The sequence below is a fragment of the Dipteris shenzhenensis genome, chromosome 32, assembly GCF_047967505.1.
Source record: "Dipteris shenzhenensis isolate YYH24624 ecotype China chromosome 32, Dip_SZ_1.0, whole genome shotgun sequence".
Taxonomy (NCBI): domain Eukaryota; kingdom Viridiplantae; phylum Streptophyta; class Polypodiopsida; order Gleicheniales; family Dipteridaceae; genus Dipteris; species Dipteris shenzhenensis.
The window spans coordinates 21,367,118-21,380,343 of record NC_141627.1 but is presented as its reverse complement, the minus strand read 5'-3'; the positions used below and the strand labels follow the sequence as shown (position 1 = coordinate 21,380,343).

The 13,226-nt window shown below is 49.4% G+C and overlaps 1 protein-coding gene across 2 annotated transcripts in view; it reads left to right on the top strand.

Annotated features, from left to right (window-relative positions):
* LOC147880450 (P53/DNA damage-regulated protein) overlaps window positions 1-11,368 on the top strand; it is a 52,216-nt gene extending 40,848 nt beyond the window's left edge. For both annotated transcript variants that reach the window (XM_087370912.1, XM_087370913.1), the window contains exon 5: window positions 10,665-11,368. In XM_087370912.1, coding sequence (XP_087227038.1) covers window positions 10,665-10,810 — 146 coding nt within the window. In that variant the 3' untranslated portion in view covers window positions 10,811-11,368. The remainder of the gene's footprint in view (window positions 1-10,664) is intronic.
* Window positions 11,369-13,226: the final 1,858 nt, after the last annotated feature.

The window sequence follows — 13,226 nt, the reverse complement described above, 5'->3', positions numbered from 1 at the left end:
ACTCCGCAAACCTGCTGACCTCAGAATCAAGCACTGATGCATAGATCTTGGACATAACATGTCCAATCATAATGGTCATGTAATTCTCCGGGCTCATGGGATCCCTTGCCTTGTGGATGGGCGAAATAGTGTTAATAGTCTAGGTGCGTGGAAACCCCAAACAAACAGCTTCATTAAATAGCTTTGCTAAGATCGAGGCTAGGAGGTTAATCCCATATGCAATGAACTCAGTGCATAGCCCCTCATGATCCTTTGCTCAGCCATTATGAAGTTTCATTATGGCATCCTTCACTCCCCCCGCAGTGAAGAGGGTGCAGGATGTGGGGTGTGGCCCCTCATGATCCTTTGCTCGGCCATTATGAAGTTTCATTATGGCATCCTTCACTCCCCCCGCAGTGAAGAGGGTGTAGGATGTGGGGCGTGGCATATGTGAGAGGTCAGGGGCTGGCTGGTTTTGGAAGTCATATAATATGCGGAGTGGACAGCCGAGCGATTCGGCCATCATCATCATCAGCCACAGTCACATTTGCTTCTGCAAGAGTTACTTCACTTACATCTACACCCTCACCTGCGTTGGGAGGGCCTGCTTCAGCCCTACCATTGAAGTCTACTTTAACTACGCCAATCAAGTCTACAGCTTTAGCCACCCTTCCTGTGATAGGCGGCATTTTGTTGGAGTTCTCTTCCTCCACTGCTTTGGAGACCCCAACCGTTCCACCACCCAGGTCACCCCCACAGGAGGTGATGCACGCAGGGCCACTGTTCTCGACCTTCCCATCCCCTCTCCCTCTCAGTCGGCCACCACTCCCTCATACCACTGGGATTACTTCGCCACTAACTCAGTCTTCCATCTCCTATCCGATTGGGACCATTGAGACACCCGTATCTGTACCTCAGGCATCTGCTCTCCTTACTCAGCTTGCACGACCACCGCCGCCTACTATCCTGCCACACCCTACCACTTTTGTACCTGAGCCCTTTCAGTTTCAGCTCGGGCGCAGTCTTTTCGATCCCTCGGACAGATGGGAGACTTTACTCGTGGAGGTACATAATATATGAGCCAGGGAACAGGAGCTGACCTGCTACACACCAAAGCACGCTAGGTTCACTCAGGACTTGGCTCGGATGAGGAGCAGGCCAGTATCATCCAGGTGCTGAGGCAAGACATGGTTCAGCTCAGGGAGGAGCTCTCCTCTACTCATACAGTTACAGGGAGCACACCGATAGTAGAGGCCTAGATTGCAAGCATGCAATCGGTGATTGAGGAGACATCCAGATGGGTTGACGTGGCCCTCATACCACTGGGATTACTTCGCCACTAACTCAGTCTTCCATCTCCTATCCGATTGGGACCATTGAGACACCCGTATCTGTACCTCAGGCATCTGCTCTCCTTACTCAGCTTGCACGACCACCGCCTACTATCCTGTCACACCCTACCACTTTTGTACCTCAGCCCTTTCAGTTTCAGCTCCGACACAGTCTTTTCGATCCCTCGAACAGATGGGAGACTTCACTCGTGGAGGTACATAGTATACGAGCCACGGAATAGGAGCTGACCTGCTACACACAAGAGCACGCCAGGTTCACTTAGGACTTGGCTCGGATGAGGAGCAGGCCAGTACCATCCAGGTGCTGAGGCAGGACATGGTTCAGCTCAAGGAGGAGCTCTCCTCTACTCGTATAGTTACAGGGAGCACACCGATAGTAGAGGCCTAGATTGCAAGCATGCAATCGGTGATTGAGGAGACGTCCAAATGGGTCGACGTGGCCAGACGGGAACCCGCAAGGGCAACCATTTCGGCTACCCTCATAGAGCAGCAGCAGAGAGCCAGTAAGGCTCTCAACATCAGAGTTTGTGGGATCCCATGCATTGAGGCTACACCGATGACAGATGCGACGACTTTCGTGGCCACTACTCTGGGTGTAGATGAGCACAAGATCGAAAGGGCATGGAGGGTGGGGAGAGACCCCAACCGAGAGCAGTCCCTGATCATACGGTTCCATGACACTCAAGCACGACTTTCGGCCTTACGATGCAGGTTAGTCCTACGAGATCAGCTGACGATCTCCATGGATGAGGACCTCACCCCACTACAAGTTGAGGAGAGGCGCTCCCTGTTGCAGTAGCGTGATTAGGCCCGTAAGGAGGGGAAGTGGGCAGTAGTCTGGAATGGGTACGTGGATCAGGAGGAGTAGCAGTTCTCTACAGATCTACCCTTTTGGGGACCATTTAAGTAGAGCAAAGAGAGACACATTTCAGATTCCTTTGGATCCGGATCCAACACATGGACAGCTGGGATTTGTTTGTTGCAATATGCTACTTCCCTCCCGAGACCTTCCACTTTCTCCATTTGCAGCCCTATATCAGTCCATTGTTGATTTCTCGAGCTGCGGAGAAGTCCTCCTAGTTGGAGACTTCAACGCAAGGACAGGCGCCCATCAAGTACCACTCCTTGACTTCAGGGATGATTCCATTCTACTGCTAGACGTTGACCTTGAGGATGCAGGTATGATACGGGTTTCGACTGACAGACGAGGGCCAGTCACATCTTATGGGCACGCCCTATTAGACCTTGGCAGGATGCATGATCTCATTATCTATAATGGTCTCGACAGATGGACTGCCTCGGGTAGTTTCACATGCTTCCCACATGGGGGAGGTTCTCGTGTTGTTGATTACATCATGGGATCCCCTGCCTTCACATCACACATCACCGATTTCACTGTAGCACCTCTTCCTCCAAGGGCTGATCACACTTACCTTTTCTTTAGCATTTCCACTCCCTGCCGTTGCACAACACCTTTTAGCCCACTAAGTTCTTACTCCACCTATCATGATATATGCTTCGGCCGTGACCACTCACCTATTTACTCTGACCGTCTGTACATACTCCTTGCTTACATTGACTTCATACTCCTATTAGAGGACCATGCTACCCTGATCACCCCCTCACTACACGAGGTTGCCCTTCATGCTTTCCCTCACACCACTCGCTCCACACGCCCACCACCTCCTGGGACCATACCCTGTAATAATTGGTACGATGAAGAGTGTAAGGCTTTACGTCGTCAGCTCAGATTCGAAACCAAAAACAGCCTTCCGAGCGAACCAGAGACGCTACGTGAGTATTGTCGACTGATACGTAGGAGGAAACTAGATTTGGTTCATCGGAAGGAGGAGAAACTACTGAACGTTTTGTTTAGTAACAACTCTAAAGACTTTTGGCGGAGATTTTCAAAGGGACGGTCCCCCTCGGTACTCACCGACACTCACGTCTGGTATAACTATCCTTTCCCCTTCCCCCTCCGCCCCCCCCTCCACCTCCTCAGCAGGTTCTTCAGCATCCCACCCCTCCCCTGCCTTGACACCCCTACCAGCAGGCAAGGATAAGACGACATCCCCTTCCGCTTCCTCACCGTAGCATCCGGTCCCGTCAGGGAGGGAGCCAGAGGGAAGGGGCTTGTCCTTCCGGTTAGCACTTCTGGAGATTGGGACTCTGGAATTATCTGGAGATTCCGGACTCTTACCCTCTACCCGTAGAGGTAACTCTTGTGGTCTTGCAGCCCCAGAAAGGGGGTTTGATCAGCGTAGTGGGCTCTGAGACACACCTAGTTTGGAGATTCCAGCTCGCATCTACAGGGAAGGATAAGACGACATCCCCTTCTGCTTCCTCACCGTAGCATTGACACCCCTACCAGTAGGCAAGGATAAGACGACATCCCCTTCTGCTTCCCCACCGTAGCATCCGGTCCAGTCAGGGAGGGAGCCAGAGGGAAGGGGCTCGTCCTTCCGGTTAGCACTTCTGGAGATTGGGACTCTGGAATTATCTGGAGATTCCAGACTCTTACCCTCTACCCCTGGAGGTAACTCTTGTGGTCTTGCAGCCCCAGAAAGGGGGTTTGATCAGCATAGTGGGCTCCTAGACACACCTAGTTTGGAGATTCCAGCTCGCATCTACAGGGTTGGAGAAGTGGTCCCCAGTGGTGTTTGACACAAGAGTTACCCCTAGAGGTAACTGTTGTGGTCTTGCAGCCCCAGAAAGGGGGTTTGATCAGCGTAGTGGGCTCCCAGACACACCTAGTTTGGAGATTCCAGCTCGCATCTACAGGGTTGGAGAAGTGGTCCCTAGTGGTGTTTGATGCTATTATGGGAGATCAGATTTCACGCATGATGGACAAGTGGATGGGGCCACAGGGACTGGACCTTTGGCACGCCCATGGTGTGGAGGTGAATTTTCAGCTGGGCTTCATGCGAGAGAAACTGGTGTGTGGCTTGGCGGTAGGAGTTATCAGATTGCTGCTTGAGGCAAAGGTTGATCAAGCATACTACTGCGGTAGGAGTTATCAGATTGCCGCTTGAGGCAAAGGTTGATCAAGCATACTACTGGCCACTCCAGAAGTGTGCGGAGTTGTTCGGGGTGGAAGTCTCCTTCATGATGAAGTGGGCACGGAAGATTGGCATTGCACCAGTGTCCACCTTAGCCTTAGTACGTCGACATACAGACACGGACTACTCGCCCTCCAAACCCTCGGCAAAGTTACATAAGGCAGTTTTTTTGGAATTGGCACCCACTCACAAGAGAGCCTTGTTTTCTGCATCCTCGGCCTCATGAGTTGGACCATAGTGAGTTGGAACGTGCACGGGCTCCACGACCGTGCTTGTAGTCAACCGCAGTACCTGATCCTTCAGCGGGAGCTGTAGAGGGCAGTGGTAGGGTGGACAGTGGACATCTTTTTGATTCAGGAGCATATGTTCTTAGCATCAGATATCAGACGGCGACACTACCTTCTCCCAGGTAGAGGTCCAGAGGTGTGGTCCCCTACAGTAGGACGGAGCGGAGGGGTCTGCATCTCGGTCTCACAGACATTGGCTTCAGAGGTCTATGATCAGGGTGAGCTTATCCTAGGATGGGCAGTTTGGGTGGGAGAGTCCAGGATTGGGATCCTGAACGTGTATGCCCCAACGTGCAGACAGCACCATCCGGCCTTTTGTAGGAGGCTTTCAGAGTGTCTTCCGGATGTAGATTCTTGGATTGTTGGAGGGGACTTCAACAACCTGGAGTTTGGGGAGGACAAACAAAGCAGCGCCTCCTTCTTTGAGATGCCAGCAACAAAGCGGAGCACCTGGGACCAACTCATTTTCATGATTGGTGGCAGAGACACGTGGCGAGAGCCAGATTTCAGCACAATACCTGGCAGCTTCCTCTTCTCTTTCGGACAGAGGAGACATGATGGACTGCTTGAGAGGCTAGATTGCTTCTACGTTGGGGACTGGGCACTACACAAAGGCGACTCTATTGGGATTCTGGAAGGTACCACGATGTCAGACTCTCAAGTAGTACTTACTTAGAGCAGCCCTGCAGAGGTCTTTCCCAAAAAGGGGTCCGCATTCCAAAGGACCTTCTACAGGACGAGCAGATTCAGCATGTCATGGCAAGGATTTGGTAGCAGTCAGAGACGGCACCGTATGAGGGCTTCGCATGGGTGGCCGATGCGATTGAGAGTAAGTAGTGAGGAGTTGTAGGCTTATGCCCTTAGGCGGAGGAGGACTCTTTAGGAGTGAGAGCGGGCACTGATGAGAGACCTCGCCTCCATGGAGAGGCTAAGGGAACAGGACGCAGGATCTCAGTGGCCTAGGGACATGTTTGAGAGCGCTGCCTTGAGCTTTAGGACACAGAGATTTGGCGAGCTGAGTTCTCCTATCACTCTTTTCGGGCTCGGTGGGTACAGCAGGGGGACAGGATGACGAAGCAGTTTTTTCAAACCACTTGGCCCCGATCGGCGAGCACGCAGCTACTGTGTCTTCGAGATCCGCAGGGCATCATGCACACTAACCCGCATGAGATTTTAGACCTGACCACAGGTTTTTACAGCCAGCTCTTTCAAACAAGGAGGATGACCTTAGCTGGTCTTGTGGCCCAGGAGGTAGTTTGGGATCACGTTCCGACGGTAGTCTTGCAAGACTTGTGCAACAATCTAGAGGAGCCTTTCACGGATGAGGAGCTCTGGGAAGCCCTCAAGGCTCTCCCGACTCAGAAGTGGGAGATCATGTCCATCCCTTTTTGACTAGCTTGTCAAGAGATTTTTGACATGGGCTCCCTCCCTTAGTCCTTGAGCAGGGGATGGATTTGTTTGATCCTGAAAGGGGGAGATAGGTAAGATATCCAGCAGTGGAGACCGATCACTTTGCTTGATACCGCATACAAGATCCTCGCCAAGGTCTTGAGTTTGCGGTTACAGCCCCATCTTACTGACATCATACACGACACAGATCGGGTTCGTCCAAGAGCGCAGCATCCTGGACAACATCTTCACATTCTGGGAGGCAGTGGATTGGTCCAGGGAGGAGTCACAACAGTTGGCCATCCTCCTCTTGGATTTCGAGAAGGCCAATGACAGGGTGGAGTGGTTCTTTTTGGAGGGTACTATGCAGAGATTGGGTTTCTCAAATAGATGGGTCAGAGGAGTTTCTGCGCTTTATGCGGGGAGCTCTAGCCAGATGCTTATCGAACGACACGTGGGCGAGGCCTTTCCTCTCTCTCGCTCAGTCTGCTAGGGCTGCCCCCTCGCTCCCTTCCTATTCTTGTTTGTGGCAGAGGCTTTGGGCTACTACTTGAGATCACAGGTGGGGGGCCTCACAGGGTTGAGGCTCCCAATCAGGCAGGAGGAGGAGCTGTTGGACTCCGAGTTTGCAGATGACACGGCCTTATATATAGAGGGCACCACAACGAGCTTGGGGAGAGTCAGGGGAGCCCTAGCTATCTACTGTGAGGCCTCGGGTGCGGGGATCAATTGGACAAAGTTCATAGGTTTCTTCACAAGCTTTGAGGAGACATAGGAGATTTGTGAGTGGGGGAGCGACTTTGGCTTCAGATGGATACCACGGGGCCAGACGGTGAGATACCTCGGATGCCAGGCTGGTATTGACATTATAGCAGAGCAGAAGATCGCCCTGGTCCTTGAGAGTGTTAGGCGCAAGCTCCTTTATTGGAGCTCGGCCAAACTCTCCCTAGCAGGTCGTGCCTTAGTGGCAAACCAGGTCCTTCCTTTCACGGCTTGGTATATCGCCGCCTGTTGGCGTTTTCACAGAGGGTGCATTGGGCAGCTCCGATGGTTGGCTCGGAACTTCCTTTGGGCAAGTTCGGATAGCACGAGGAACACTAGAGCACGAGTCGCTTGGCAGATGGTGATCATGCTGCAGGCACTGGGAGGCTTGGGTATCATCGATCCAGAGATGCAGAGCAGAGCTCTCTTGGGCAAGTTGGTTGTTCGTGGCCTCACACCAAGTGCAGAGCCTTGGAAGCTTCTCTTACAACGAGGGCTTCTCAGGAACACCCCACGCACTGGGGAGCAGCGGCAGCTTTCACACAGATGAATCTTCTCAGAGGCCCCCCTTACGGGGAAGGGTTCCCTCTTGAGCCCAGATGCAGAGAGGAGTTCGAGCGTCAATCCCTTGTTTGGCACCCAGACATCCGAGATCAGGAGGGGCGTATGCTCAGACAGCGGACTCACATTGGTTGGGCACAGTCACGCAGTGTAACCCGAAAACGCGTTTTAGGCAGTAGAAACGTGAAGAATTCTAAGAAACATGCAAAATGTGGAAGTTTTTTCGAAAATTTTAAAATAAAAAATACACTATTTTTATTATTTATATAAAATATACTAATTTTACACGTTTCTAGACGAAACGTTTGTCAAAATCTCGAAACGCGTTTAAACGTTTCTTGTTACATTGGCACAGTGGGATAGTGGACTGGCTTGGTCCCTTGGTAGATGGAGTAGATTACCCATGGAGGCAGAGGCGAGGCTTGGCACTGTAGTGCATCTGCGAGGGGCAGGGTAGCGGATGAGGGAGATTGACCTAGCTATCCCTAAGTCGTGGTGGGAGGGACTTCGCATGTGGATGGGCAGCAAAGGGTTGGGCCAGTTTTCTCGGACTGGTGTTCCCTTGAGGATGATGATGCAGCAAGGTAGCATGCAGCCCGGTTTTTTCCGTGTAGGACTTGGAGGCCTACTCCAGGTACTCACTAAGATGGGAGTCTTGATGGGATTCACTAGCAGATGATCAGAGTGGTGGGACGTTTGGGGAAGGAGTGGCACATTGACCCTCCCAGTACCTCAGAGCAGGATGCCCCCAGATGGCGCCTCTGGCTTTGGGAGGGTAGGCCCTTGAGGGAAGTCCAGTGGGATGCGGGAGAGTGGTTCTGGCCCTCCAGGGGCGGCCTTGCCGAGCAAGTGGACGAGGTGCCCTTCTTTTCCTACACGATGTGGATTGGCAGGAGGCTTCAGATGGATTTTTCGATGCGAACCCCTTCGAGGGAGAGGCATTGGGTGTGCCCCGGGATGTCCATTCCAAATTTTGGACGCCGTTATGGTCGAGTTTGCGGTCGAGGAAGATATCCTACTACTTCTGGCTGGCCACCCACGGAGGCTTGCCCATCGGCCTGTGGTTGGAGCAGATGCGGGTGGAGGGGTAGTGTCATTGTTACTCTGTTGGTTTTTTGGAGACGATCCCAGACTGCCTCTGGAGCTGTCGTAGCACAGATGGATGGGAGCCCTCAGGATTATGACCCGTATGCAGAGTCTTCAGAGGGAATACACTCGGGGGATGGTGACCTGGTTGACTAAGGGAGGACATGCGTTCCAGATTGATGAGATCTCCCTAGCTTACCGGATACAGATAAGAGCTTTCAGAGGATAGAGCTCCATGAGGCGGGGGACAGCATATGGGAGGTAGTAGCCAATATCATTGCGTGGAACATTTGGGTTGCTCGTTTCAGTCTGGTGAAGGGTGAGCATCCGGTTCCACCCTTGGCTACCTTGGTTGTCATCTAGCAAGATATCATATACACCCTCTGCTCCACTGGGACCCCAGGCTCTAGGGCGATTGTCATGACGCGTGCTCGATTCTGCAAGGCTTGGCCTGTAGGATTTTTTACATTTTCAGTCCGCGAGAGATTCACTGGTTGTATAGTCCCCCCCCTCTGGCTGTTAGCCCCAGTGCTAGAGATACATCCCCTAGGTAGTGAGCTGGGTTTCTTTGGAACAGGCCGGTTTTCTTTCAACCTTTTCCCGGTTTTTCCCGTTCTCAGCCCCTTCGGGGCTGCTGACTTGTATGAAGTCTTTCAAGCTTTAATAAAAGGTTCCTTTCTTTGCAAAAAAAAAGAAAAGAAGAGTATGGGTGTCTTCAGCTTGTGCATCCATGGATGCTGCCCCACCTGCTTGATTTTTTAGGGGGGGCATTATACACGCAAGGGGGGCGCGGGTAGCGCATGCGCAAGGGGAGGGGGCGTGGTTGCGCATGCACACAAGGGGTGGTAGGGTGTGGTCTTAAGGCACTCCGCTAGGCGGAAGACATTGTCAGGTGGGGAGTTTTGCTGGGGGGTGGCACATCTGTTAAAAGATAACACAGGTGTCCTAAGATGAGCTCAATGAGGACAGAAATCACGAGTGGAGCAACAGGGGAAAAGCTCATTTGGTTTTGATTTTCAGTATATACAAACTGTGAAAGCATGGCCTACCGATCCTTTAGTGTTTGGGAATTTGAAGCTAGAGGTGTCAGAAAAATTACCACAGGGATAATTGGCTTGTGGCAGGCAAGCTTTGATAGCGTTGTTACTTTTTGATCCTTCGATGTCGGCTCTTCCTATCATTGCGAAGTGGAAATCGCCACCTGCCCTCCTTGCATTCTGAGGAGTTTCTACTTTTCCAGTGGATGTGATCGATGGTCAGATTTCCTAGAGATCGTAGCAGTGCTTACCATCTGTGGGACGTGGAGGGCTTGAGGCAAATGATTGGGGACAAGGATACCCCTGCCTTCTTGGCTTCTGGCAAGCTCCCAAATACTGTGACACAACTTTCTCAATGTACTTGCCTGCTGCCTTCACCCCCACCATTGCCTCTGTTAAGCCTGTCCCTCCTCCTTCCTTGCACGTGATGTTCAAATCCGCTGCCAGTTGCATTAGCTCCTCCTGGAACTTGCTCAACGGCGGCCTTCCTGATTTTTCTGCCCCTGCTGTTCCAGCTCAACAGATATCAGATAAAGGGCTGCCATTTTCCCTTTTTGGTTTGTGCCTGAGGAAGATGTCCATGCTATCTGTCACTTGTTCATACTACATATTTCTGCTCATGGTCATCATTTTCTGAACGATTCTGTATGAGCTGCTCCTGCTCAAGGAGGTCAACACTTCATTCTTCAAATGACCGAATATTCACCCAGTGAAAGAGTTAGCCTAATGTAAAGAACCACATGCTGTTGGAGTTCTGAATAGCCTAGTTGTTGTTTGAATTTTATCGGGCTGGTTATCTTTTATATAAGGATAATGAAGTTTGATTTGTTGTGTTTCTTAATGGATCTAATTACAAGGTTTTTTGAGGGTTTGCCATGTGGGGGTTATGGGAAGAGAGGGGGGGGGGGGATGATGAGGGGATGTTGTTTGTGTTTTTATTCTTTTGTTCTTTGGCTGATTTTCATGATGCCTATGTTTATGTGGATAGTGGTGAAATGCACAATTTCTTTTATTTCTCTTTCTTGCTAGGGCACATCAACGTTGTAAATACTGAGCTAGGACATTGAAGAATGAAAAAGTGAATTTGTTGCACTTACATGGTTGTATTTCATATCAGTTTCCTAAAGTTATCAGAACATGGTTCTTTTACAGATCAAGAACAGCTAGAGACTAGCGTGAAGAAGCTACAGAGTGTGGTAAAGGAGAAGACACTGTCTCTTTCAGAAAAAGGTGCTATTGCAGACAAGATTGGGCCTAATCTACTGAGAGCTCTTGTAACTCTGAGAGAGAAGAATTAAGTAGAAGAAAATTGAGAACACACATGGCCAATAGTTATTGGACTACTTGGAGTTAACATTGGATGGTTGAAAGGGGTGAATTTTTTTGAATGAACCGAGCTTGTTTATTCTGCAGTATATTTGCAAGGTCATGTTTCCTTTTCTGTTTTGACACAAAGGAAATCATCTGATATTATGTCTTCCAGACTCCCCACACAGATTTTACGGGAGGTACTTTTGGGCTAAAATCCATCTCCACTCTTTATGGCTTGCAGCTTAAAAGCTGATATTAATATATGAAAAGTCCCTTGAAAGAGACGTACAGGCCTGCGTGTCTGTGTAGCTAATGTGTATGTTGCTGGATCTGCAAATTCTACTGCTGGTAGTTTTGACAGGTAAATCAACCCTGCTTTTAATTTCTTGTCCAAAAAGACTGTACAGGTCGTAGCCATGAGCCATCAGCACTGATTCAAAGAAATCTCTCTGCTTCAGTTACATCCCAAGGGTAGCCACCAACTTTTGTTTGATTGTGAGTATTTGTTGTGGCAGACTGGTATTCCCTCTGAGATTTCTGCAGGCAAAGAGCTAGCTCTTTTGAGGCCCGATTCCTCGGCCTTCTTGCATTGATCCAGTTCATCTTGCATCCTCAAATTTGGGCTTTATATGTGTTCCTCAGCTCGTGCAGATGATCTAATGCATTCATCATAGTACTGCAGGTCAGTTTAGAGTGCATCATCGAGTGGACACTCGTCTGGCTTGATCGTTGTATCTCAAAGCTCTTGTTTCTTGATTGAAGGCTTCATCGCTGTAGAAAAGAGCCTGACTGCTCATGACTGCACAGGCTTGCTGCGTTCGATCTCACGTAATATGTATCCCATTGTGTCTCCCAATTACAGATTTTTAATGGGTTCTGTATTCCTAATTCTACAGATCAAGTGCTTCGCAAAGCGAACAGAAGAAAGGAAAGGACAGTTATGCATCTATCATTAAATGTTCCATGTATGCAGTCCGCTTAACAAGAGAACAAGCCCATGAATGTGTATATATATGTGTGTGTTTGTGTGTGTGTGTGTGTGTGTTCTCACTAGAAAAAAGAGTGTACATAAACATACATACATATGTATGTATGCGCATGCGCGCGCGTGTGTTCTCTTTGTCTTTCATTTCTTTCATTCACCTTGCTTCGATCTCTCGAGGATGCACATTTTCTTGGAGACCTTCCTATGGCCCCCAGTTGGAAGCGTTCTATTAGTGTTTTTAGTCTTGAGTACTAGCTGTTCCACTCCGGGACAAGTATGAATGTACATTCTTCTTAATGAAAAGTTATATAATTATATATATATATATATAGAGAGAGAGAGCTATCTATCGATCGGGGGGTGTGTGTGTGCACGTGCACATGCTTGCACTAGGGAAAAAAAAGTGTCTGCACGTGTGCACACGCGCATGCGCACACGTTTGAAATCTCACTTTTTTTTGGGTGAAAGTGAAATCTCTCTCTCTCTCTCTCTCTCTCTCTCACACACACACACACACACACACACACGCACATGCGCGCGCACACGCGCGCGCGCACACACACACACAAAAACATGTGCAGTCAACATAGGCACAATGCAACATACACATTTACATATGGCATTCGTGGCCACTCAAATGTGTGCCACAATTGTGGTCCATGACCGCATCAAAGCAATCTTTCTTCTTGAGGAGCTCGTCCCTCACCACCTTGCTAGCTTTACCATTTTTTTGCCACAGAGGAACTTTCTCTTAATGTTTGACAAACCAACCATGTTGATCAACCAAACTTGCTAGCCTTGGATCACCTAATGAAAGATGGTGTCAATCCATCCTCCTAATAAACATTAGTCACATCAAGACCTTCCATGTTCATTTGTCAATAAAACACTCAATAAAAATTTTCCCTAAAACTCGCTTTAGAGATACACTCCTCTCACACTTCATTGTTAGTTCGGATATTATCCTAACTTTTGACTCCTTTACCTCTGGATGGAGAGATACTTCTCCCCTAAGAACCCTTCTTTATAAACCCAAACACACTTTTCTAACTAACAAAATTTAGTCCTCCTATTCTTGCATTTCACTCCATAGATTCAAAAATTTTCTTTAAAACTTTGATGACCAACCTGATGTCTACACCTTTGACCCTACCTTCTTTCATCGCAAATTCCTTCACTCATAATAAAAGAAAGGTTTGAATCATGCCCTATCACAAAATTTCTCTTCCTTATGGGTAGACAATAGGTCATCACGCTAGTGTGTTGTACTCTATTGGGGGGAAACAATTTGCACACACACACACACACACACACACACACACACACACACACACAAACCTATGTCATCCCTTTTTACACTTACTTTACCTTCGCCTCCTCTCATGGTTAATCCTCTTCTATCACCCATCCTTTTACTA